The sequence below is a fragment of the Sycon ciliatum genome, chromosome 1, assembly GCF_964019385.1.
Source record: "Sycon ciliatum chromosome 1, ocSycCili1.1, whole genome shotgun sequence".
Lineage (NCBI taxonomy): Eukaryota > Metazoa > Porifera > Calcarea > Leucosolenida > Sycettidae > Sycon > Sycon ciliatum.
The window spans coordinates 39,094,386-39,120,896 of record NC_088643.1 but is presented as its reverse complement, the minus strand read 5'-3'; the positions used below and the strand labels follow the sequence as shown (position 1 = coordinate 39,120,896).

At 46.5% G+C, this 26,511-nt stretch overlaps 2 protein-coding genes across 3 annotated transcripts in view; both read left to right on the top strand.

Annotated features, from left to right (window-relative positions):
• LOC135824856 (spastin-like) overlaps window positions 1-19,452 on the top strand; it is a 28,254-nt gene extending 8,802 nt beyond the window's left edge. Inside the window, exons 4-16 of one of the 2 annotated variants that reach the window (XM_065337590.1) lie at window positions 3,627-3,993; window positions 4,638-4,666; window positions 5,953-6,017; window positions 6,811-6,885; window positions 10,286-10,357; window positions 10,621-10,696; window positions 13,951-14,042; window positions 14,248-14,327; window positions 14,965-15,007; window positions 16,259-16,338; window positions 17,066-17,139; window positions 17,795-17,835; window positions 18,857-19,452. In XM_065337590.1, coding sequence (XP_065193662.1) covers window positions 3,627-3,993; window positions 4,638-4,666; window positions 5,953-6,017; window positions 6,811-6,885; window positions 10,286-10,357; window positions 10,621-10,696; window positions 13,951-14,042; window positions 14,248-14,327; window positions 14,965-15,007; window positions 16,259-16,338; window positions 17,066-17,139; window positions 17,795-17,835; window positions 18,857-18,979 — 1,217 coding nt within the window. In that variant the 3' untranslated portion in view covers window positions 18,980-19,452. Of the gene's footprint in view, window positions 1-3,617; window positions 3,994-4,637; window positions 4,667-5,952; window positions 6,018-6,810; window positions 6,886-10,285; window positions 10,358-10,620; window positions 10,697-13,950; window positions 14,043-14,247; window positions 14,328-14,964; window positions 15,008-16,258; window positions 16,339-17,065; window positions 17,140-17,794; window positions 17,836-18,856 lie in introns of both variants that reach the window. The other variant, XM_065337583.1, reaches the window with a different exon arrangement.
• A 3,083-nt stretch (window positions 19,453-22,535) lies between these two features.
• LOC135824846 (guanine nucleotide-binding protein G(i) subunit alpha-1-like) lies at window positions 22,536-25,239 on the top strand. Its single transcript, XM_065337572.1, has one exon. It carries the CDS (start codon window positions 22,836-22,838, stop codon window positions 23,997-23,999), a length of 1,164 nt encoding a protein of 387 aa, XP_065193644.1. The 5' UTR covers window positions 22,536-22,835; the 3' UTR covers window positions 24,000-25,239.
• Window positions 25,240-26,511: the final 1,272 nt, after the last annotated feature.

Below are 26,511 nucleotides of genomic sequence, written 5' to 3'. Positions count from 1 at the left end.
TAACTTGCTTGTGTACCAGAATTTTTCACTTTTTTCAATTTTTCTGAGTGTTTCTTGCTACCATGACTAGGGAGTGAGATATTCTTGATTCCCTCAATATAACATAACAATTATGTTATAACGGTCACAGTCAGCGAAAATTCTACAGTTTACATGATAGCATGCCAGCCGCGCCTGTACAGTCACTCGGAAAAAACAGAGCTTTCTCGGATTGTGATGTGCGCTCTGATTTCTGAGCTAATTGCGTCCACAAGTAGAAACTAGAACACAATGTGCCTCCACTGGAAGGCCGAAAAACCAACAAATTATGTATTATTGAGGTAGGTGGCATGCGGGTACGGAGAAATGTTATGTACTATAAACGGGGTTTATGTACTAACGAATTATGTACTAACCGACAAAATTTGTATGGAAGTGACCACGTTTCGTCCAGGACTTGAGATTTCTTATGTACTAACGGGGTTTATGTACTAACCGGACTCGTATTAACGGGGGACGACCTGTACTGAACTGACCGGCACAGCCTGCTCATGCAAACTGAACTGACCAGCACAATGTACAGTGAACTTAATTACACTTTGCTAACTTCGAATTATCAGCACAAACGCTACACATTTTCTATGTAAGTGGAATCTGTGGGACTTCGAATTAACCTGACAAATCCAGTTCGAGGTTCGAATTATCTGAATTTTTTATGTGGGAATCGTATTGATAGAAATCGGTCCTGGAAAAACTTCTAATTAAGCGGTATGTTCGAATTAAGCCATATTCGAATTATCAGGATTCCACCTGTACTCTTAGGGTGCATGTACATGTAGCCACCTCTATTCCATCCAAGGTGTTTCATACCATCTATAGGGTATGTATTCCGCCTTCCCAAAGTTTTATGAGAATGTGATTAACCCTTTGTGACCCCACTGAAAGCACGACAATTTACTCACCTTCAAAAAACATGCACTTTCGCTTGTATCTCTACCAAACATTCACCGATTTTTTACAAACTAACCACCGCTGGAAAGATATTTCCAAGACGAAGGGACTAATACCACACTCAAGCCTGCTACCTGCACGACCTCTGCTCTTTGTGGCCTAGAACGCCGCTCAAAACAGCAGCCGTGCGCGAGCAGCTTCAGCAAAGTTCAAACAGCCGCCATGCCACTCTCCTTCATCACATCGACTTCAAACAAGCTACATCGGAAAGCTCTTTTCAAACGCAAAATTTTGGTGTGACGTAGCATTCCGGGGAAATCCCCCGCCAAGCGCAGCATTTCGATCGGAGTGAATTTTTCAGTTTTCCTCCTACTTCCAGTCTCACCACGGCGGCATTGTACCTCCTAGAGACTTCGGATAATTTCGACGTGATAGCCAAGGTTCCTCTCGAAACGTAGATGATGAAAATCGGTGAAGGAACACCAGAGATATATATGAGCCCCAGCCAGCAGAAACCTGAACATGTGTAATTTTTTCAAAAATTATTTTTTCCCTCGAAATTGTTTCTACACTATTAATCATTCAAGTTATCAAGTTTGGTAACAATCTGATAAGCGAAAGCATGGAAAATAGAGTTTGAAGTCAGAGAGGTCAAGATTCGGTACAGTTGGCGCAGCATCCATGCCTAGTGACTCCATGCAAGTTGATCCTACAGTTTCTGATTGTGATGTGGAACAGGTACATGTAAGTAAATAGAATGCAAGTCAGGCTTGCCCTCTTGGTGCTGCAGCCTGTGCAGGCATGAGTAGTTCAGAAGTCACAGTGACGATATTCCGTATACATCACTACCTTCTTTACAACACCAGAGTGCAAAACGATGATTGGTGGCTGGCCTTCCAAATTGTGTTCAGGGACCTCTGCGCTGGCAGTTTGGGCGTTGTCCCAAAGCTTGCCATACTGATAGATGTACTGATCAATACTACTGACATCCACTCCCTTGCACACTTTCACTCAGACCATGATTTCAGCATAATTGTATTTCAATGATATGAGCGAATGCTGGCGTTTTGTAGCACGTGAACATGTTGCCCCAAAGCGTTCAGCCGGTTTGAGTTTTTAGGGATCCCCTTTCTCAACACAGGCAGCAGCCAGCTTGATGTCGTCTGGCAAGGTAGAGTACTGAGAATACTACGCTCTGTTTTGCGCCGTGAGAAGCCCTCCATCAGTGTCTGCAGCATCATTGTTGTCGATGTAGAAATACGGATCGCTCAGCGGGTCGAAATTCAGCTTCTCCTCGCAGTCGCTATTTCTTCAGCACTGACTATCGTCGCCACCAGTATCCAGTGTCGATTTTATGAGGGCTCTTCGTTGCTATGCATATGACACTCGCCACTGCTGGACAAACTCAGCGAGATCGCCAACAAAGAAATAATTCCGATCGCGAACTAACTTTCAGCGCCGCTTCGTACAGGGAGTCTCACGCTGACAACTCTGGACCTAAGTCTTTGTCGCGACACCTGTCGCCATCGCTGTGTCTAAACTCAACCTCCGTGTGACGAGCTCTCACCTAGCGCTAAAATCAATTGACCAGAGACATTTGAAGACACTTGAAACTCCTTTGACAACAAAGACACCCACTCGATCGAAAAGAATCTTCAAAAGCCAGCTCACTGCGCGTCCCAAACTTTGACGTCACATTTTGATGATTGATATCAAGTACACAAGTGCTGGTTTTCGCTGGCCGGGGCTCATATATTTTTTAGTGCCACTGTATATCAATCGATCGATATCGATCGATGGGGTCACAAAGGGTTAAAAGCATTCCAAAGATATTCCATTAAATTTTATAATCTACATTGCCCGATTTAGCTGCAAAAGTCAGCATTGGCTATGCACCCTTCCTGAAGAGCGAGAGGCCCAGTAGGTCCTTATACAATTATAATTTCTGATCCTTTAGATGTTTGTGCTGTGCTTACCGACAAAAATACATCCATATGCCCAACTTCAAAAGTTCAACCTAACTGTCCTGAACTACCTTAGGGGTCGCTGCAAAGGTTTTTGTCGTCCCTGTGAAACGAACATGATTCGTTTGGGGAGGGGGGGGGGGGGGGGGGGGGAGGGGTGCGAGCCAAAATCGCAAGTCGACTGACACTGTACATATGACATGTACATGCATGCGATTTTCGTCGTCCAGCATAGCAAAATGTGTTCGTTTCAGAGGGAGTGAAGGGGGGGGGGGGGCGAGTACGAAATGAATGATGTTCGTTTCAGGGACGACAGAAAACGTTTGCGACGACCCCTTAATACAACGATCTTCGTACTGAGCCCTTTCACAAATAGCTCATTCTGTAACAAACGACAAGGAAATTAGTGAGAGAGAGAGAGAGAGAGAGAGAGAGAGAGAGAGAGAGAGAGAGAGAGAGAGAGAGAGAGAGAGAGAGAGAGAGAGAGGGTGTGTGTGTGTGTGTGTGTGTGTGTGTGTGTGTGTGTGTGTACGTTTGCTCAGTCATGAGCGGACAATATGAAACTCCCTGGTAGGTGGGTACGATGATGAGCTCAGAGAGCTGGTGTACATGTGTGTCTTGGTTATAGCGGAAATTCCGGTACTGTTGATATCTGCGTGTACATTGTGCTGGCATGTGAACCCATCCTTGCTTCTTTTGTTCTTGCTGTTTGCTTTTGGTCAGTGTCCTCAGCACCAACATCTAAAGCAGAACCTACCAAGAATGTGCCCACAAGTGCACCGTCATCGCGGCCAACTGGTGCTGTCACAACCTTCAGGCCTGTCAGACCTGTAGTTACAGGAAGCGACTTCCACGACCCACCCTCCGTGAAACGAGCAAAGGAGTTGGAATCGAAATATGGCCCTCCTCGTCCACCCACCGCAGCGCCGTCTTCAAGTTCTGCAGCTAGGGCAAGTAGTGCACGATTTCCAACTTCAGCAGCATCGGCAGCAGCATCACCGAAACTCGCATCAGCCAAGCGACAGCCGTCTGCCGGTGGTGTGTTGAAAGGAGTGGACTCCAAGTTGGCCAACATCATCATGGACAATATGGTGGATAGGTAAAGCTAATGAAAGGCCTCAGTGTGTTGTCTCTGTCTGCTCCAGTGCCACATGATTGTATGTGTAGCCATGTCCCCACTGACACCCCACCGTATGCCTCATGTACATACACACGCATTCTCCAACTAACTTTTAAATCACATGTTGAGAAGTGTAACAAAAAGTATGTAATCATGGTAGGCTGTTGCAGTCTACAATGCATTGATGCCAAAGGCATCCCAAGGAGATTTTGGGCATTACTACTTTTACAAGTAGTTATAATTTACTTTCACTTGTCTGTCCTGGGCCATTGCTGCCTTCCAACAGGGTGTGCTGTATGTGTGTGTTTGTATTTGTGTCTCTGTCCATCTGTCTGTCGGTCCGTCTCTCTGTCTGTCTGCCAACTATCTATTTGTCAACTACGACTACAACTCGTCCTTTCGTTCATCTGTCTATGTAAAAATGTACTAGAAATGAAGGTGAAAGTTTGTGTCTGGCTCTCTGAGTTTGATGCGCTATAAATTGTAGGAAACATTTAGACAACAACCAATGAGTGCCCTAGTACCTTCACCTAGTACTTTAGCTTATCTCATCTTGCACACCTGTTACTCCTCCAACTAGTGTGCATACTCAGGCATACTGTGTGCCATTGTTTGTACTGTAGGAGTCCTGGAGTGGCTTGGGATGATGTAGGTAAGGTATTTACTAGTCGTCCTAGTAGTATCAAGGAGCCTTCTTCTAGTCTACTCTTCATGTTACCCCTACTGTACATGTCTTCTGGTGTGTGTGTGTGTTCCACCTGGTGACATAACAGGTCATTTTAACGGTCAAATTTTAGCGATGACCCTGGTTGCTAAAATGTGTCGTTGCCTACAGTCCATTCAGAAAAAATGAACTTCTAGCTTTTGGCCATAAATGGGTCAAACGTTGAGTTTTTTTAGAATTTTTTTCTGCAATCCCATATGGAATCCTCTTCCAATTATGTTTCTGAAGTTTTTTTGTCCAAAAAGCAAGCCATAGCAAGAATAGGATTTCGGCCAGGTTTTGCCCCAAAAGCACTGAATTGGGAAAAACCATCAAAATCCAGGCCGTTTGACCCCGCCTGCAACAGTGCATTCTGCGGTTCGAACCCCAGTTTAGGCACCCTTTTTGGACCCTTTTTCAAATTTCAAAGTTCGCAGCACTGCACTGTGTACGATGAAATCACGAAAAATCGCCAAATACGGGAGCTCGCCAGAGCCAGGACCCATCTTTTTAAGAATGGACTGTAATCCAGCTTGGGAAATACTGAAGGTTTTCCTGCTAAAATTACCTAATCCGGCTTGGGAAATACTGAAGGTTTTCTGCTAAAATTACCGTTCTTGCGCTATTGACTATTGTGTAACATGCTCGTTTTGCTATGAAGGAGAAATCTACATAGCAAGCCTGCTATACAACACCCTCTGATGGCCTTACTTTATTGTTTTTATGTAGCAATATTCCTCTGGAAATAGCTTTTGGCCATTTCATTAGACATCCTGCATCCGGAGTGAACGGAAATTAGTTCTGAACGAATAGGGTTGGTTGGCTTCGCAAGTTCGCATACAACCAGGAGAGTACATAAACTAGCGTGTACAGCTGACACACTGCCAGGGAAAGCGTAATGCATTGCTTACGTCATTTTTGATATCAAGATAATGGTGAACAACTGATGTCACAGATCGTACTTCGAGTGTTAATGTAGTGCAACAGTATAATTGGTGACTGTGGCTTCCATGACTCATCAAAAAATGGCACACAAAGGACGAATTATTCTGGTCACAACCCAAATGCAGGGTTGCTCACTCTGATTTATGTTCGTTTGATACATGTACTATGTGTGGTACATGAGGTGAGGGTATGCAATCGTTGTTCGGCGAATGGTTCATTTTCTACAGTATGATACTGTGTTAACTTCAGGTAGTTTAAGTGGCAGCTTGCCTTTGCTTCTCTTTTCTTAGCTGGCTTGGAACTTGCAAAGCGATCTCTTCAGGAGCTTGTCATTCTGCCGTCTATCCGCCCAGAGGTTGGTCTTTGTGTCTACATAACTGTGCTGGTGTGCTGGTGTGCTGGTTGCTGTGGACAGAGAACTGCGAACTAGAGATGTCCTTGTTAAACATCACACGTGTCCATGTAGCCAATTAGCCATGGGCATGCTTGCCTAGTCACTCTATCAATATGCACCCTTACTGCATGGGCCAATGTCCTATCTCCACTTCAAGCATGACCACCGTCCACAATGCTAGTAGTACAGTAGATGTATTAGTAACTCTGAATACCTTCACTTTGAGGATTTCTACTCTAGGGCAACAGCACATTTGACCTGCGCTGGTAGTCTTTTCTTATTGCTTGTGGGTGTCATGAGCAAGATCACCACTTGGGATAGTCCCTGATCAGTCATGTTTGGTGATGGCTTTGTTGCAATGCGAGTTAGGGAGTTGGGGAGTTGTTAGAAAAATACATTCCTGGTCCGCTACATCAAATCTAATCACTGCATGCTTTCTTGCAGGGTAGTTGACGATGATATCTTGTGTTCATGGCACCTAGCTATGCTGTGTGCATATGCACTGGATATACTATTTGTACCTGTGGGTAGGGGCGTCGGACACGCTACGGTCACTACGACCTAGACCGTACCACTATATGCCCCAGGTACCCTGTCAATCAATAAAATGCACTGATTTGGGCTCTAGATTTTCAAAAAATTCAGCAGAAACCCCCGCTCCATCCACCTCGAGTATACCTCGGATGGCTGACCATACCCTGAAGTACCTCCTGGTGGGCCATACAGACTGTTGTTGTTCTGCCCACCTGCTCAGCTCTTCACTGGCTTACGGACACCGGCACGTGGCTTACTGTTATTTGGTCCACCGGGCAATGGCAAGACAATGCTGGTAAGTGAATGCTGGCTGTGTCATGATCATTCTGTGATTCATCATCCTAGTATGTAGCCGTCTGACATTATGATATCCTGATTTTGGAAGCAGCCAAGCAATTTCTACTTGGTCCGTTTCATCGCAATTGTCGCTTATCTATCGCAACTAAGAACAAGAGTTATTTTATCGCTCTGTAAAATTTCCAATACGCATAGTGAAGAAGCATGATACAGGATGCCTGTCCGCCACAATAAAAATAATTCAGCGATGGAATCTGATGAAGCAAGTCGAGAAAGGAAGCAAGGTTACAAAAAATGTACAAAAGAAAACAGCGACGGAGCACACGCTTTAGTTTATCCGACTCTGGCTCTGTATCACTGGAGCTGATGTCACTTGAGCTGACATTCGCTGGTGTGTATAGCTGCTGGCGCCATGGCGTAGAGTATATCTTGCTTTCTCGGCTTCTCGTATGGCAGCGATGGGAAAGGAACAATTGTGGCTGTCACTCTGGCACTTGGAGGAACGTGGGCAGCGCAGCGTGACCCGTGTGTCACCACTGTCTGTTTCAACAATGTTTTTGAATCAGGCACACATCCCTCACCAGACAGCTGTCATACGCTCTGCTGGATACGCTGACCACGACTCTTGTACTGCAGCTGCCAGGTCGGACAATGTCTTCTTTGCCACCAATTCGCCATCAGTTTGCAGGCTTGCAAAGAGTGCCAGGTCGTCGCACTTGCAGTTCAAACGTGGCGACTGAGCTGGCTGGCCTGGCCGTGACTGTCACGCTCTCAAGGTCAGGATGTCGATTTCCCCTGCTACAGTTCCGGTCTTTGAGCTGCGTTTGGCTTTTCGCTGCAGTGAATGTGTGCATTCACTGCAGCGAAAAGTTCCCCACTTTCCCAACACAATCGTACGAATCGCGATGCCACTGGCGCTAGTCGCGATGGTTTTTTCTTTCTGGTCTCCTTTGATCTTGCCTTCACAACCTCCCAAACAAATGGGAGTTAGATATCGAGATCGGGCTGGGATTTACCTGTCAAAAAGTGCGTGGGAGATAAGCGACAATTGCGATGAAACGGACCAAGTAGTAAAATACATGTAGAATGTTACGAATTAGCACCATGTATAATAGTAGAGTAAAACCTGTAACTAAAGACCGGCACCGTGACTAGCGATCAGCCTGCTACTACTGACCACCGTGACTAGCGACCAGCCTGCTACTACTGACCACCGTGACTAGCGACCAGCCTGCTACTACAGACCACCGTGACTAGCGACCAGCCTGCTACTACCGACCACTTCACCAGGCACGGACGGTCTCACATTCAAAATACACTGTGACTAGCGACTACCTGCTGAACGCGACCAGCGACTGCCTTTTCTTGCCCCAAAGACGATTATTGACCCGTAACTAGCGACCGCGATGTACGAAATCAAATGTTGCTCGAAGCTCCTTCTTGAAAATTTGCTGATTTCCATGGTCCTGAAAGGACTTTTTCGATACTACAGCTGAACAAATGAATACAGGTCATTTTGACTGTGGAATCGGTGTGGACTGCACTACACCTGTCCAAATTTCAAGCTCTGTCAAGAATGAACACGATAGGAAACGTCTTGGAGAGCGCATCGAAAGCGCTCTCTGATCGATGTTACTACTCGGAGGAGAAACGAAGACAGAGCGGCTCTGACACCCCAGTTAGGCTTTTCCACATTATTCGAAAAAATATTGGAAAGATGTGGATGTAAAACTCGATTTTTTTGGGGAATGATGTTATTCGAAAAAATGGATAGATTTGAAAAAAATCTTTAAAAAATTCAAAAAATCACCCAATGTGCGAAAATTATTCACCAATTGCCATGGCAACAAGATGGCTGCCAAATTCATTCGAAGCAGGGAGTCGTAGACTCCCTGATTCGAAGCATGTACACTGTCTGTACATGTTGGCATCAGGGAACCCTACAGGACATGTACCCGTGCATGCATGCACATCAATCAGTCATCATCATGCACTGCCGCCTGCCGGCCCCAGTGCCGGGCATATTTCGAGACTGACAAGAGTCAGGTTACGTCAGGTGCGGGGCAAGGTCAAGTTTTGCCAGCAGAAGAAAATGCCTGTCGGCTAAAGTTTAGCTAACACTTGCAAAACTTGTTGTTTTTGAGGAAAATCTGGCAAAAATCACGCCAAATTTGTTATTTTTGAAGAAAATCTGACAAAACCACACAAACCTTTTTGTTTTTGAAGAAAATCTGGCAAAAATCACGAAAGATGCATTTTACAACGGGGATTCATTTTTACCCCCAAGATGCAAAAATTATGCAAAACATAATGTGGAAAAGCCTAACCCCAGTCATACAGACGAATCGACGATGGCATCAAGGAATCCAGAAACAAATCAGCACCGCAAGGTCCTGATGCTGAAGGATCGCGTTCAAGCAATCGAGAAGTTACAACAAGGACAGTCAGTACGATTGATCACATGAACAAATTTGAAGCCCAGCGTAAAACGAATCTTCTACAGGGAACATTTGACTCCTGGTTTCAGAAGTAGCAGCTGAATTCGATGTCTGCAAAAAGTAGTCTTCTCCCTCTGTCTCTCTCTCTCTCTCTCTCTTCAAGTGTTGTTTGACCTGAAATAAGAATGGCATTGCGCAAGTCCTGGGGAATCGTATTAGCTGCATTTTGACATACATAATCATATACGGGATCCATATATGGTCGCGCAGTGCAAACCTCTAACTAAAGACCATCTGCCACTAAAGACCGCTTTTGCTGGCACCAAGGGGCGGTCGTTAGTTACAGGTTTTACTGTATATCTCTTATGCAGCACACGATAGAGTTGGATTCAGAGACATCATTCACAATTCTCTCGCTGATTAATGCCTCTACGATCACCTTGTGATTATGAGTTCTACATACATACATACCGGTACATAATAGTATGTTCAACGGTCTCTGGTGGGATGATGGCCACACCAGAACTCTGTGGTAGAGCATCACTGGCCTACAGATAGCAAAGATCCTGGTGGTGACAGTCAGGTTTTTTTTGTTCTTCAGGCGTTCTCCCTTTTCACTAGTCACCATCAACGGATGAGTACTTGATACATTGGGGCTCCCAGCGTCCTAGTTTGTGCGTGAACTGTGTGGGTACAGTGAGGACTGCGTCCCACCAGCCTGCGTAGTATCACATGAAGCATGAGTTTCGAAGTCTAAAGAAAACGTTGAACGGTCACTGCTTGGATAACGACTACACGATAGCTTAGTGGTAGATCATGGCTGGCATAGCAAAGCTCCCTGGTTAGAGTCCTGGCGTTTTCTTCACACCTTTTCCCTATTCGACACCCTCAACTGATGAATTTATAAATGGTGTGCTCATTCATATTTTTTGCTTCTTGTCGACCATGGTGTGTGTCCAGGCCAAAGCTGTAGCCAGTGAGGCAGATTGCAGATTCTTCAGTATCAGTGCATCATCTCTTATGTCCAAGTGGGTAAGTTCTAAGAATCACTGCTGATTTCCGTGTCTTACACCAGTCTGAAACAAAGAAACAAGGGGGAGGGGAGGGGGGGGGGCAGGGCTGGTTGAGCTCGTACATTGTTTTATGAATGTTGGAGCTTGCACATCCCGCCGATGGACTCAATGCGTGTCTGCATAACCCATTTCCATATGCATCGCAGTTGTAAGCCATCCACATTTTCATCTTCCTGGTGGTTTTGCCATGTCCATATTATTGTTTTGCTTTTGCTTTTGTAGGTCGGCGAAGCAGAGAAACTTGTGCGGGCTTTGTTTGCTGTTGCCCAAGAAGTTCAACCATCGATCATCTTCATTGGTAAGTGCTTGTGTTATTGTTTGTGTTACGGAAATAAACAGTTTACAGGTGCGTAACTGGGTACCCTTCAAGTGTGTGTGTGTGTGTGGGGGGGGGGGGGGGGGGGTGAACGGACATAACTCAATAATTATGCTTTTGAGGCATCGTCCATACGATATGATTCAGTCGCACTTCTCTAATGAAGTAATTACTGTACAAATTGTGCATAACAATGAAACTATGGGTGATCATTTTAAGTGGAAACTGTGGAATCTTATGCCTAGCTAGCTGACAACTAGTGCATCAAATCATAATAATTTTTAAAAGTTTTTTTAGAATTATACTCATGGGGTTGAGGGAGTTACAAACGGGAAAAGTCTAAAATTGACTGTCACCACCAGGACTCGAACCAGAGACCTATGGCCAGCGACTGTTCAACATTTTCCTCAGACTTCGAAACTCACGCTTCCTCTGAATCCACACAGGCTGGCGGGACATAGCCCTCACTGTAACCCACACACTTAAGTACAAACTAGCACGCGGGGCGCCCCAACATATAAAGTACTAGTATTCATTAGTTTGAGGAAAAGACGCAAACGGGAAACGTCTGAAGAAAAACTTGACCGCGTCGCCACCAGGACTCGAACGAGGGACCCTCGCTTATGGCCAGCGATGCTCTACCACCAACCAATGGTGTACTGTAAGAGTTGAATCTCTAACGGGGCACAAAGTCTAGCATTTTAACGAGAAAGAGTCCATCGTTAACTCCAGAAACATTACACACTATGTGATTCTTTCTCTCTAATATACTGGAGAAGTAGAAGACTGGTGTGTGCTGGTGTGTGCTGGTGTGTGCTGGCAGGGTCGGTGAACTTTGTGCCAGCCTTTAAAAAGTGGGAAATGTTTGCAAATCTTTAAACTTTAGGCTCGTCGCACTTTCAACTCTTACAGTGGTCGTCATCCAAGCAGTGCCCGCCTAACATTTGCATGACAGAAAGTCAACATCATCAGCGTACGGTGCGCCTGTGGGAAGGTGCAAGTCGATGTCGAGTAGGGGGCGAACCGGTAAGAAATCTTACACGTCTCTCAGGGCTGCTTCTAGGTACACTACGAATAGCACCGGAGACGATGAGTCTCCCTGTGGGGTGCCTCTGTTGGTTGTGAACTGCATGACTTCCGTTCCATGCAATCAAACCTGCAAGGTGGTGTGCTGGACAAGACACGAAATGAGTGCAACGTCGTCTTTGTCAACGAGGCAAGAACATCGATTAGCTTCGGCGTGAGATGGTGTCGAATGCCGTCGACATATCTATACCAATATTGTCGTACTTCTGCTTGAGGTGTTGGTATCGGGCTATGGCCAGCGGTAGGACCAGATTACGTCCTCGGTGCTTCTCCTGTCTGAAACCGCTTTAGGTGGGAGATAGGAATTGCTGTATTTGCTGCCGATACGGGACAATGTTATAAGAGACAGCACCTTGCGCAACGCCGTCAACAGTGATGTAGGACGTAGGTTTGATGTAGGCCCCCTGGCCTTGCCAGGTTTTTGTAGCGGGGTAAGAGTCCCGTCGCCAATACAAAGCGGCTCAGAAATAGCGACCTTGTGTATCTGGTCTAAAGCATGGTGGAGAGTATCAGGCCCGTATTTGATGAGTTCATCCGTCATGCTATTTGGCCCGGTTGCATGGCCAGTGTTAAGACCACGTGCTGCCGACTTCCTGCTGAGTGATCTTCTTTGCAAATGTTTCTGTATTTTTAGTTGGGATGGTAGTGTTAGGCTGAGTGACCGAAATGAACATGAAGTAGTGCCAATCCGCTCAGCCGCCTGCTGCCCATGCCGGATTACACATGCGTTGTCAGACTTCGGAGGCTACTTATGCCTCGCTCACAGGCGCACATTGTGACAGACAGCGAGGTAAGAAGAAGCAAGAGGCGTGAGATGACAGAACGCATGCTCTTGTCAGCAAGCTCCGCGGCCTGAAAGAGAGCTGAGGGTACTGGTATCTGACGATTGTGGACCTGATGCAAGATCATCTACCAAATCTGTAACTCAGCCTCAACTGTATGCTGTATGTCTCTGGAAAGTCACTCTCCGACTCCTTGGCCAAGTCCACTGTAGCAGTCTTCACTCTCCGACTCCTTGGCAAAGTCCACTGTAGCAGTCTTCACTCTCCGACTCCTTGGCAAAGTCCACTGTAGCAGTCTTCACTCTCCGACTCCTTGGCAAAGTCCACTGTAGCAGTCTTCACTCTCCGACTCCTTGGCAAAGTCCACAGTAGCAGTCTTCACTCTCCGACACCTTGGCAAAGTCCACTGTAGCAGTCTTCACTCTCCGACTCCTTGGCAAAGTCCACTGTAGCAGTCTTCACTCTCCGACTCCTTGGCAAAGTCCACTGTAGCAGTCTTCACTCTCCGACTCCTTGGCAAAGTCCACTGTAGCAGTCTTCACTCTCCGACTCCTTGGCCAAGTCCACTGTAGCAGTCTTCACTCTCCGACTCCTTGACCAAGTCCACTGTAGCAGTCTTCACTCTCCGACTCCTTGGCAAAGTCCACTGTAGCAGTCTTCACTCTCCGACTCCTTGGCCAAGTCCACTGTAGCAGTCTTGGCAGCCACAGGATCGGCCACAGCGTTGACTGGCATGAGCTGCGTTCCTTTCCTAACCTTCTTCTGAATAGGATTGAAATGGGTTCTTATCTGCCCAAGCAGCTCATCAAGGAGAGGGATAGAAACTGAGCGCCGATAATACTCCTCAGGATCTGCGGCAGGCGTACTGTTCCTCCCTTGCTGACGACCACAACATCTTGGAGCTGATAGTTGCACACCTGATAGTTGCACACCTGATAGTTGCACACCTGATAGTTGCACACCTGATAGTTGCACACCTGATAGTTGCACACCTGATAGTTGCACACCTGATAGTTGCACACCTGATAGTTGCACACCTGATAGTTGCACACCTGATAGTTGCACACCTGATAGGGCAACCATGCTGATTGTAGCACTTCACGACTTATAATGCTAATAAGCGGTGGTGTGTGTGTGTGTGTGTGTGTGTGCGCGCTCGCGTGCGTACGCACGTGCACGCGTGTGCATGTGTGTGTTCATGTGTGTGTGTGTGTGTGTGTGTGTGTGTGTGCGTGTGCGCGTGTGTGTGCGTGTGCGCGTGTGTGTGTGTGTGTATGTGTGTGTGTGTGTGTGTGTCTATGTGTGTCTTTGTGTGTATGTATGGATGTGGGTGTGGGTGTGGGTTTGTGGATGTTCTGCTGTATGCAGATGAGATAGATTCCATTCTATCAAGTCGTACAGAAGGGGATACTGGCTCCAGCATGCGCTTGAAGACCGAGTTCTTGGTGTCATTTGATGGTGTGAGTTATATTTTCTTTTTACATTTCATGTACTTGTGTCGCTGTGCTCCTGGTTGTGCGGTCCAGCATGTTGGTTCTCGCTGGGTATTCGGATCAACTAGCAAAGCTAGAGATTGGTTTACTACTGTTGTCTGACGTATCTACTGCAATGGTGTGTACTGGTTTTTCTCTGACATGTGCCTACATGTACATGTGTATGTATCAGGTGTTGTCCAGTGTCGATGACCGCGTGCTGGTGATTGGTGCGACAAACCGTCCTCAAGAGTTGGACGAGGCAGTACTCAGGTACGTATGCCTTCGGCCAGATTCTTCTTTCATAAGATCACTGCTGTCCTCAGTGGACTGTGCATATACGTGTGTAAAGGAACTTACTGCAAGACATGTAAATATAACGAGGAAGTGAACTTAACGCCTTAACGAGTAACATTCCTTCGTTATAATAAGTTCTGTTGCGGGTGTAAGGCCTCATATGTGTTATGTGCGGATATGCCTGAAGACTTCAAGGTCATTATTACGTATCTTCTCGTTAATCTATGGAGTTTGAACCATCGTTAAATTTGCAACTCGCTGCGATAACGTGTCTAACAGTATGCTATGGGTTTGTCTTGCAATAGGATAATTAGAATCATTAGGTTGTGTGCTGGCTTTGCATTACCCCATCCAATTCTCCGTGTGGTGGCAACCCTACTTGTCCCCTTCTACTGCAGCCATCTTCACCACTCTCTTCTATAATGCTGATGTACTCGTATTACTTCTGTAGATGAACTACTGTAGCTCGGACATCGTCAAGAAGTGTGTAACTTGACAAGTTTGTGCTCGTGGTTATATTTAATCAATGCTTGTTTGGTTCTTAGTTCATGCTTATTTGGCTCTAAGTTAGTCTAAATCATTGCTTATGTGCTGTTGGTGTATTTCTTTGCAGACGTCTAGTCAAGCGTATCTATATTCCCTGCCCCGATGAGAAGGTATGTCTGAAAGAATGAAGCTTGCCGTCGACGGTGTGTCTTACCCTGGCTTTGGCCAACCAGTTTCTGCTCAGCTTCCCACGTAACACTGTGGGAGTTTTTGCTCAGCTTCCCACCTAACACTGTGGGAGTTTCTGCTCAGCGTCCCACCTAACACTGTGGGAGTTTCTGCTCAGCGTCCCACCTAACACTGTGGGAGTTTCTGCTCAGCTTCCCACCTAACACTGTGGGAGTTTCTGCTCAGCTTCCCACCTAACACTGTGGGAGTTTCTGCTCAGCTTCCCACCTAACACTGTGGGAGTTTCTGCTCAGCTTCCCACCTAACACTGTGGGAGTTTCTGCTCAGCTTCCCACCTAACACTGTGGGAGTTTCTGCTCAGCTTCCCACCTAACACTGTGGGAGTTTCTGCTCAGCTTCCCACCTAACACTGTGGGAATTTCTGCTCAGCTTCCCACCTAACACTGTGGGAGTTTCTGCTCAGCTTCCCACCTAACACTGTGGGAGTTTCTGCTCAGCTTCCCACCTAACACTGTGGGAGTGTACATAGATGCATAGGTATACACACACCATCCGTGGCAGCAGCTGAGTATGGCACGCGCCAACATGAAGTACAGTTGTGCTCGGTGAAATCCGACCCAGAGTGCACATTTGGCGCCCTCAATTTGCACGGCCGTTGACACCCTGGAAGCGGCACAGATGCGGCTGGACGTACACATGTACAAATACAATGAAGTAATCGGGACGTGCCCAGGATGCCAGCTTTGCACTCCGGGTCAGACTTTAGCCAGCACAACTGTACATAGTGACTGTGATGGCTTTAGCCATCTTCCGTACATGTAGTTTTTGACTTTCCGCTGTGGGCGGATTGCAGCTGGATGATGTCATGCAGGCAGCAGCACCCATGCATCTGTCCCATGGATGTTAGTGAATGTAGTGGCATGCAGCGGTGTGCAGCAGCAGCAGCAGCAGTGCTGGGTTGTGTTTCGTTGTCCCTTGCACTTAAGTAGGTTTGTCACAGTGTTGCTACATGTACCTTTGTTTCATTGTATACGTGTACGTATAAGTAGCATGTTATGATTATATAGAAGCCTTGCTTGACAGTCTAACATGTTTTCGATTTCGACAGCATGTTACAAGGCAACCGGGTTATGGTTGTAGTCAGAAGCACTGTGCACTGTCTTCGCCTTGTAACATGCTGTAGTCGAAATCGAAAACATGTAGCATGTTGTGTTGCTTGTGTCTCTCTCTAGACCCGCCATGTCATCCTTGAGAAACTACTTCACAAGCAGAGGTCTAGCATAACAGCCCGCCAGCTGCAGACAATTGCAAGGTTGGTGGTGTTGAATCTGTTGATCCCTTAGTGGCCTTACTGCCTGGATTAACAAGAAATGTGTAGACGCCGAATTGGCCTGTCAGCGTTTTACCTGTGATTGGTCATAGCTGTGATCTCGGCATATGTGTAGCATGTATGCCAGTGGAATTGATCGTTTGGTATGGTAATAATAAGTAAAATTGTGCCGTCAGATAACAAAACCGACCTTATCGCAAACACTTTACAGTGCAGAAAAATGCACTCGAAAGCTGGCGAGTTTACGCACTTGCGCACCTGGACAACCAAGCTACAAACCGTCGTATTTCAGTCAAATATCGGTCTTTCGGGACAATCCAAGTATGTAAATCGAAGAGAAAACTCCAAGGAATCCAATGCAGCAAGCGCGATCATGGCACGATGCTGCGCTCCAGAGATACGAAGCCTGCCAGATCCGTCACGGCACTTTGCATTTCTCCACGTGAATCAAACGCTCCAGACCTGGGGTTTCCCCCTTCTCAAGCTATCTACTATCTCGGCAACATTGTTCCTCATTGTGTGCGTGCAGAGGAAATACTGACATGAGTTTGTTTGCCGGGTACTAGACATGGGGCTGTGGCTGCTCTGAGCCAGTTGAACTGACTGTCTTCGTCCATATTGCTTCTTCGTCCTTTTGTGTATTAAAGAAGAATATGGTGTGTCCGCTCGTGTGTGCGGGTATGGGTGTTCATGTATCTTTCATGTTCAGGTCAAAGACGGTGAACTTTTCTGCCAGTGATATCACTGCGCTGGCAAAGGAAGCAGCTCTCGGCCCCATTCGTGGTAAGGTGCCGTCTGCACTGGCTGATAGCTGCCATTGTTAGTTGTGCAGTTGGTGTAATGCATAAACACAGCTACTTTCTCTCTCTCTCTCTCTCTCTCTCTCTCTCTCTCTCTCTCTCTCTCTCTCTCTCTCTCTCTCTCTCTCTCTCTCTCTCTCTCTCTCTCCCTCTCTCGCCCTCTCTCTCTCTCTCGCCTGTAGTCACTGCGTTACCAGGGTGCTTGTGCCCTCTGATAACCAGTTTTCTAGCAAAAGAAAAAGAAAATCACTTTCCACTTTTTCAGACCCGGCATAGGGTGAACAGAGGTACACACGAGGGTATATACTGCTATGCTATAGTGAAATATCATTTGCAAAATGTGCTTACCGGTAACCCTTTAATATCCGACTGTCAAAGTGGACAAATTCTCAGTCCCAGCGAGACGCCGCGACTCATTTTGTTGATAACTTTAGTTTCCCTGGGGTGATATTGGCTACCTTGGGCTTTTTGGAAAGCTTGAGCCATGAGGAGTTCTGTAGAAACAGTTTCTGGCCTTCATTTGTAAGAGGGACCAAATACGTCTCCAATTCTATTTTTTGAAGAGTCGTATGCATGTGTGTGTGCATGCGCGCGTGCATGTGTGCCTGGTGCATGAATTTCTTCTGTCCTGTTGTCAGAAATGGACCTGGCAACAATGCGAACGTTACCTGCAGATCAGGTGAGTCATTCTGTTGACCTGTTAGAACTTCGAACCACACTGAGTGGAGAGTACTGTGCTGTGCGTAACTGTTAGCTTGCTAAATACTGTGGTGCAAGGCAGTTTGCTCATTGTCTGGAGGTCTAAATGCGGCCATGACAAGCATGACTACAGCACAACGCTTTATACAAGATACCGAGGGCTCTAACATTGAAACCGCTTCGAAACACTTCCAAGAAAGACTAGTAAATTGAAGTGCTTCCAAAATATTGAGCATCGTTTGTGACTAACTTTCTGTTCGTATCACTAACCGACGAAGCTCGGTTTTTTCCCGAGTGATTGCACAGGCATGCCCGGGCATGCATCATGTGCACTGTCGAATTATGTGAACTGTAGAATCATGTGGACTGTAGAATCTTCGCTAACTATGACCGTTATAACATAATCTTTATGCTATAATGAGTAATTTGCATCATTTTCACTGCACATTGTTTTCCATCGTTTGACACTGCACGAATAGACACGGTATGCACATGCCGATTCAGCACTCATCTTATTGATTGCAGTTTTAAAATTGCTGTCTCCCGCCGGTTGTTTATGATGAGAGAACCAAGAATATCTCGCTCCCTAGTCACGGCAGCAGCAAGAAACACTCATGTCTACCTGGCTGCACACTGAAGACACCGCATACTTTTAAAACATCCAACACATTTCGGGCCAATTTGAAATTCTGATCTAGTTTCCAGCCACCTTAATTCTGGGTGTCCTCGCCTCTCAAGTTCTATCAACATAGAGGAAGGCATTTTTGAGTTGCAGCCACTAGCTTGGACAAGCGGATGCAAAAATTATGAACATACATGTATCCGTGGAACAGCGTGTGTCAGGTCGCATTGGAGTGGAAAGTGTTTGATTACACTACCAGGCCATTACGTGCACTGTTGGCTGGAATACAATGTCTACCACTTGCCAGTATTGTGGCAGATGTCATGCTCTTTTTTGTCACTCCAACACACTGCGGTGGTCGTGGAATGTTTGTTTTCAGGTTCGGCCAATCAGCTATAATGACTTCGAGGAGGCTCTGAGAGTTATTCGACCGAGCCTGTCTGCAGCTTCTCGCACTATGTACGAGCAGTGGAATCGCGACTTTGGCTGCAGCACTATTTGAACTCTTCCCTCTTCGAGTTTTCGATAGTGGACCATTGCTGTTGCTTTGGATGGATTGTTGGCATGCTTTCTCTGGGCTGTACACAGCCTGTCTGCTTGTATCACTCTCCGTTTACTCGTGTTCAATCACATTTCTTATATTTCCAATTATTTTGTCCATAGCTTAGCCAGTTTTTAGTCAGTACCTGTATAAACCACCCTGTCAACAAAGTACAAATTACCAATATGACAGTGACCTTAGGTGATTTTCTCATATCTGCATCATAGAATTATTCCTCTTGCCACATTCTAATAGTAAGCGTGCTGGGTTTTTTTTTAATTTCTTTCTTGGCTGCATGATTTTTCATGTTGAGATCCTGCGTGATTTTATTGTAGCTAATTCTGTAGAACAGTTTTGCTCTAGAGTCACGTGCCATACAAAGGGTCACCCACTGACGTCAATCAGAGCTCGTTGACCAAGGACTTAGCTCGTTGTTGCACGGAGTGCGGTATATTGCAGTTGTTACAAATTTCTCCGAAAACAGAAAGGAGCGGGTGCACCGGTTTCGTTCAAATTTCGGACATCTAGTTCACTTCTACTTCTAGAACTTCATGTATAATAAATATTATGTGTAGAACCAGGGTACTCCATACCCCCAACCAGCGAGCAGTAAAATACCTTATTACTCTCTGGTAGAACTGCATAGCATGATGGTCCACTGGGCACTGTCCTTCTTGTTCTTGTTGTTTTCTTTATTTGATTTCGCTAAAACCAAACGGACAGAACTGTCCAGTGACAAGGGAGCGAATGATGACTTCTAGAATGGGCCAGGACCCCCCTCGATGTCCTACTGCGGCTACATGTCCATCCAGATTTTGGGGATTTCAAGGGTGCCGGTCATTGGGCAGTTCAACAGCCAATTGAGTCACCTTTCCCCTCTCCCGGGAGACCCGCATGACCAGTTTCTGGCAGTGAGCAAGTACAAGTAACGTAAAATACCGTTGATCTCCCTCTCTCATTGCATCATGGAAATACAGGGTGTCGGAAGGTACCTTCAGTCAGTACAGTTAGCCATATCTGTGGTACAATTTTTGCTCGTGTGTGTGGGGCGGGGGCTCCGCTTTGATAGCCCGAGCCAGTGCACTTTATGTATTCATGGGAAACCTGGTGCAAAGAGATTAGAGCGGTACGATTGTGACCAGGGAGTCATAAATACCACGGCTAGCTGGTCAGGACCATGATGTGTCTGATGGCCCGGAAATGTCGACAACTGTTAGAACAGCACTGTGTGCAGGGGTTGGGAGCTGCACACTCCTGGGGGGAGGGGGGGGGGGTATGTACTCTTGCCCCTATAATATGTGCCCTATTCGTTGATCCGAGCTAATTTTATGCACCTGTGCTAGGCCCAGACAGATTCTGCTCCGCTCGCCTCGATATTTTGCTCCATTTTGCTCCGGAAAAACGTGTATTTTATTCACTTCCCGTACAACGTTTCATAAAATCGCAGGGTCGGTTTCTCAACACAGATTTCCACGCACGCTTCCCTGAGTTCTTCCAAAATCATGTCGATCCACAGTGAATCCCAGTGATATTTTGGTGACATGATCTAGTCCTGGCAGTGTATCCAGCTGAACGTGTAAGAAACAAGGAACTCCAAGTTACAAGTATCAGGCATCGATTTTACCCGTCTCGATATTTTGCTCCGATTTTGCCGGCAATTTCCGCTCTTTGAATTCTTCGATATTTTGCCGAAAGAATTGCCGGCAGGATCTGTCTGGGCCTAACCTGTGCACTGGCGTGAACATGGTGAATGCTACATGAAAAAGAGACTGCCTTTTGCAACGTTACTGCTGTATTTGGTGCATTACATGTCATGATGTAGCGCATTCCAGCAATGGTTATACTGTATCAAGGACAGGTACTTGCCTACTAGGTTCCAAACGTGCCCTTGATGATAACAATTACTCCCTGGACACATCCCCCAGGAGTTCTACTCTCAACCTCCTAGCGATATACAGTATAGCTGTCACTTACTTCAGGTTCCCTTCCCAGCACTGGTTATTGTTGTGCTGCTTGTGTCCTGAGCTCTACTACAGTACTATACTAGTAGATCTACTGGCCCCTTTTTTTCAAAATCGCCTTGGCCAAGCCAAGGCCCTTGATCAGTGAAGGACCCCGTGCCAAACCAAATGAACACAAAGTAAGCAACTTACTTCGCCGCCGCAAGTCAGTTAGGAAACAAGTCCATGAACATGCGGCGGCGGATGCAACTCCAAGAGTTCATATCCCTGGCCTACACTAGGCTACAGGCTACAGTGTAGGCAAGAGTAGACTGATGTTTATCTACTCTTGGTGTAGGGCTATGTAGATCTACTCGTGTCGAATCTTGACGGCTCCTTGATCTGCTGGTCTATCATGGTCTATACAGCAGGGAGGTTTTGTAGATCTACCCGGAAATGTGAGTCGCACACTACCAGACTACAGACTTTGGACTACATGACACAAGCAAGGCTTCTTTATAATTATGACACAAGCAAGCAAGACTTGGCAAAAGTCGCCCCGATGACCCGGGTACACATTGATACTATTACACAAGGATCGCCATCATTAGATCATTGAAATTGTGCCTTATTTGTGGTCAACATGATCTACAAACAATGACTATGCAGTATCGTACCTGCATTATACCGCGCACTGACTTTGACCAAGGTGCAAGTAGCAGCAAGAAGACTCCGAAACAGCTCCTGACATCTGACCTCTGTACGAGCAGTGCAGTGGGATACATGTTTTGTAGCGCCAAATTTCTCCCCCAACTGCCATTATCGTCCTCATCTTCACCAACACAGTTTTGTGCAGACCTTTCCTGCCGGACCAAGGAAAACAAAAACGGCTTACTCAGTGGGCACATGGACTGACAGTGACATGCTGATATGGCTGTGCATGTGAGCATAATTATACATGTAATTGTCATGTCTTGATGTAATTGAAAAGTTCTCTGTTGCGTTGCATGCTCCCGTACAAATCGTCGCATGCGTTTGTCGTTCTACGCTTGCACCCGAAAATAATTTGGCCATTCGATATTCCCGCGATTGTAGTACAGTCAACTTCGCTTATAACGACATTCGGCGGGGCATGAAAAAGGTGTCCTTATTCGCGAAGTGTCGTTATACCCGAAGTCTCATTATATGTATTACAGTAGGATGGGACTTTGCTCTGGGCATGGCAATTCTGTCGTTATTCGCGAATTGTCGTTATATCCGATGTCGTTATTAGCGAAGTTGACTGTACATTAGATCTACGTGTTCACGCGCCACGAGGTCGAGTCGCTCAGCTCAGTACAACTGGTACATGTATACAGTGGATATGGATCCATGGATCTCATGGAGTACAAGAAAAGACTGCTTGCATGTGCATGCAAGTGTGTTGTGGGCAGCGTGCAGGGAATGGTGGATCGGCGTGTGTCCTAGATCCTGGTAGATCTGCTGTACTGTATGTTGCAGTCTTGGCGCGCATGCGTATTGAAAAGGACCAACGAAGAGAACTCCGGAGCTGCGTACTTTGTACTGCTGCTGTACACATAATGTGACATATGTACGCGCGCCGCATGGCCCTGGATAGAGCATGGTTTCTGCTGGAGAATGGAATAAGCACCTCGTTTGTTGCTGTGGTTGGCCTGCGTTGCCTACTCGTGGATGCTACAGGCAGACGTGCAGAACTCCATCTGGAGTTCACCGAGGCACCCGGCTTCCTTGTGCCATAGGATTTGTCTCCTTGGTTTGTTGTAGAAGAAACCATTGAACTTCTGATACAAGTGTCGCTTTCTTGGCAACATCTCCGCGAGAAGAGAGCAAATTAGCCTGGCGGGCTTGCAGGAGTTATGGGTTGCTCTTGCAGTACAAGTAGTGGAGGACGCAGGTGCTCGCATACTCCTCGTGCGTTGGGTGGAACTAAGTCCACAGCACAGTCTTTGCTGACTGACAAAAACGCTGTCCACAGTGCTCACAAACGCCATGGCAAGATGATGAAAGTCCTCATCACAGGCACGGAGCAGACTGGCAAGACCACTGTATCCAAGGCCATGAAAATCGCTCTCTCAGGAGGGCTGACCAAGGAGGAAATGGATCCCATACGGTCGCAAATACATGCTAACTTATTACAGATCATGCAGACGAGTGTAGCGTATATGGAAGAGTTAAAAATGTCTTTCGCTGACAGCAGTCTAACAGGTCGTTGTAAAAACCTGCAGGAGGAAGTAGTGGGTCCAACTGGTCATCTGGACAGCACTGTTTTCAATTTGATAGAGGATCTGTGGAAGGACAGTCAGGTGAAGGAGTGCTTTGAGAAAGTACGCACCGCACATCAGTTCATTAGTGATGGCGCTGAATATCTTCTGACAAATATTCAGCGCTACAGAGCGGAGAAGTTTGACTTGACGGACAGTGATATTCTGAATGTCCATTTGTTTCACACTGATATCTCTGAGCTGTACTTTACGTTTTGGAAGTACGAATATGCCATGTACGATTTCAGCAGCCACAGTCCATTGAACGAAATTCTATTTTCCAAGTTCAACAACGTGGAGTTTGTAGTGTTTTGTGCCTCGCTAGCTGACTACGATGTAGAAGATGAAGAGAGCAGTGATGCAGTTGGTTCCAGTACTGATGAAGCATCATCGCCTAGTCCGCGCACAACTAATCGTATGCATAAAAGCCTGGAGCTGTTCGATCGTTTCTGCCAGTCCTCCTTCATCCAGAACACGTTTGTCTGGCTTATTCTGAACAAGAAGGATTTGTTCCGACACAAGCTTATTCACACCCCGCTCACTGTGTGCTTTCCAGACTACAAAGGAAAGAGGACAGATGCACCGGCAGCATGCAATTACATTAAACAGAAGTTCCGGTCGCTCCACCCCAGGAGGAATGACCTGTTTGTGTATGTTATGTGTGCCACGGACGTCTCTGGCTTGCCCAAGTTCAAGAAAGCCTTTGAAAGGGCATCGGAGTGCCGCAGCTTGGATGATTATGGTCTTCTTGCTAGTTGAGGTGAGTGCTGTTGCCAAGATCACCTTGCTGTCCTTCAGTTTCTTAGTTTTGTCTTCTGTCTGCAAATCAACCTACCATTGTGTATGTTGTAGCTTGCAGCATACCTCTCTCTCTCTCTCTCTCTCTCTCTCTCTAACCGCGCCGCAATGAACACTTGCACTGGCAATCAGTCATTTGCATTGTTAGCTTGGCCCCACTGATTGTTGCAGTGCTGGTCTTCTTCAACCAAAGTGGCTTGGCACGTTTTTTGAGCTGTGGTCATCGTGCCTGTGTGTCCTATAGTTTTCGCTATTCCCAGTATTATACTCCCGTCGTCCGATATCGGCCTTGTATGAGTGTCCTCGCTGCTCCTATTACCCCTGTTTGTCTTTCGCCACAGTATACAAGTCCTATCCTGTTCTTATTTGCTGCTCAGATGTGGCTATGCACACCTTCAGCAGTAGCTTGCTATCAGTTGCCATGCACTAGCCAGTAGTCACACGGCAGCACACTTGTCCTGCACCTGCTGTGTATGTAAAGTTATACGCCATGCTTTTCTCGTCTTCAGCACTCTTGTCTGCCCTCAGTATCGGCTGCAGGGTCACCATGACCCTACTTGTTTCTACTCTTATTTCTGCTTTTACTAACTTCTGTGCTGCCTGTTTGGCTGGTCATTTACAACTATACGTAGAGTTGTCCTAAACCCAGCTTAGTTTCTTCTAGAACGGTATGTTACTAGTGGCAGACTGTTTCCAGTGTCTGTATTGAATGTAACTATAGCCGGTTCTACTCACTTCCTCCCCATTCCCATTTCTGTGGCCTTTTTTATTCTAGCTTCTTGTAGATATCTGGGCCTTGACTTTTGTAATCTGCCCGCATGGCTGGTTCCCTGCTTTTATGCTTCTTGTATGGCCAGGCCAGCGACCTTTGCCTTGTAGTCAGCTAGTATGTTAGGCGGTGGCCGTAGGGCGACTGCCTAAGTTTGGCAGTGGGCCACAAACATAACGTATCAGTTTGTGCAGGCGAGCGTCGTTCTCTCTTCAACCATGATATCTTATAATCTGCCAAGCGGCATACGTGCATTATGTAATAGTAATTTAGTGTAACCCAAGACCTGGTGTCTCCACTGCCATACTACATGGCTGTAGTACGGTCTGTAGTCCGGTACGAATTGTGTGTGAGCATGTGTGTGTGTGTGTGTGTGCGCGCGCGCGCGCGCGATAATGGTGGTGTTGGATGAGGGTTTGAGTTCTCTCCAAGTTCATTTCCCCACTGCAATATTCCACTTTTGTTCTAACCATACTGTTTCAACTTTCAACACAACCAATGCTAACATTACTTCAGTAGTCTTATTGCGAGGCGTGCCTTCTGCTCTTACTACACACTCAGTACCAGTGTACACAACCCACAAAACAACTAAAACAACAAGCGATACCCATACGCTTCGGCCAGTGGCCGGAGCATTTGAGGTATCACTGGCTGTTTTTGTTGGTCTGGAGCTGTCCGTTGAGCACGTGCTAGGCTACAAGTCATGGTGCATTGTTCACCTGGCACGAGGCCATTTAATGATTATGCTGTTGATAGTAGCCTGCAATGCATGGGAAGCGATGTGCGGTTCTACCCAGGTAACGACACGTTACGTCAACCCTGGTTTGGAAGATCTGTAACTAGTCTACAGTAGTTGTAGCAAGAGTTCATAACCCCCAAACAGCAAAGGGGGTTATGAACTCTTGGTTGTAACTGCCTGTGTAGTGTGGTCCGGGCCTGGGTTGTAGCAGGAGTACATGAATACTACCGGGTTTCGTACTCTTGGTTGTAGTCCCTATGACTGTAACTGTAAGAGTAGATAACCGCCAGAGTTATCTACTCTTGCTGAAACCAAGGGTATAATTATAACTCCCAGGGGTTATTGTACTCTTGCTGTAACGTTGGACCTGCGACATGCTGACCCAAGCATAGTCCAGATTGGCAATGGCAAACACGAATGTGGCAGAGTTTCTCCCAACTCAGTTACTCCCTTGCGCCTTTACTTACCCCCCCCCCCCCCCTCTCTCCCTGCCCTGCATGGGCGGATTGCGCGTTGGCGATGTTAGCATGCCAGCAGCAGCAACACACGCGTACAGACACACGCACGCATGCGCGCACACACACACACAGACAACAACAACAACAAACGTTGTAGTCCCCTATGTTCTCTTGCCGCTGCTGTTGTTGTTGTTGTTGTTGTTGTTGTTGTTGTTGTTGTTGTTGTTGTTGTTGTTCTCTTCCATTCTATTGTAGGCGCATGTGCACTTTCATGAAACCCCCCAAAAAAACAAAAAAAACACAGAAACATGTTCCTCCTTGTAGATCCTTCACGGTTGAGTAAGCGGTCACGTGCTCATTTACCGCCTGTTTGGACTTTGGGCCCCAGGTAGGCCCAAACAGATCCTGCCGGCAATTCTTTCGGCAAAATATCGAGGGATTGAAAGAGCGGAAATTGCCGGCAAAATCGGAGCAAAATATCGAGATGTTGGGTAAAATCGATGCCTG

What these genes read in the sequence shown, in the direction of transcription:
- LOC135824846 (XM_065337572.1), top strand. Translation starts at nt 22,836, where the DNA reads ATGGGTTGCTCTTGCAGTACAAGTAGTGGAGGACGCAGGTGCTCGCAT.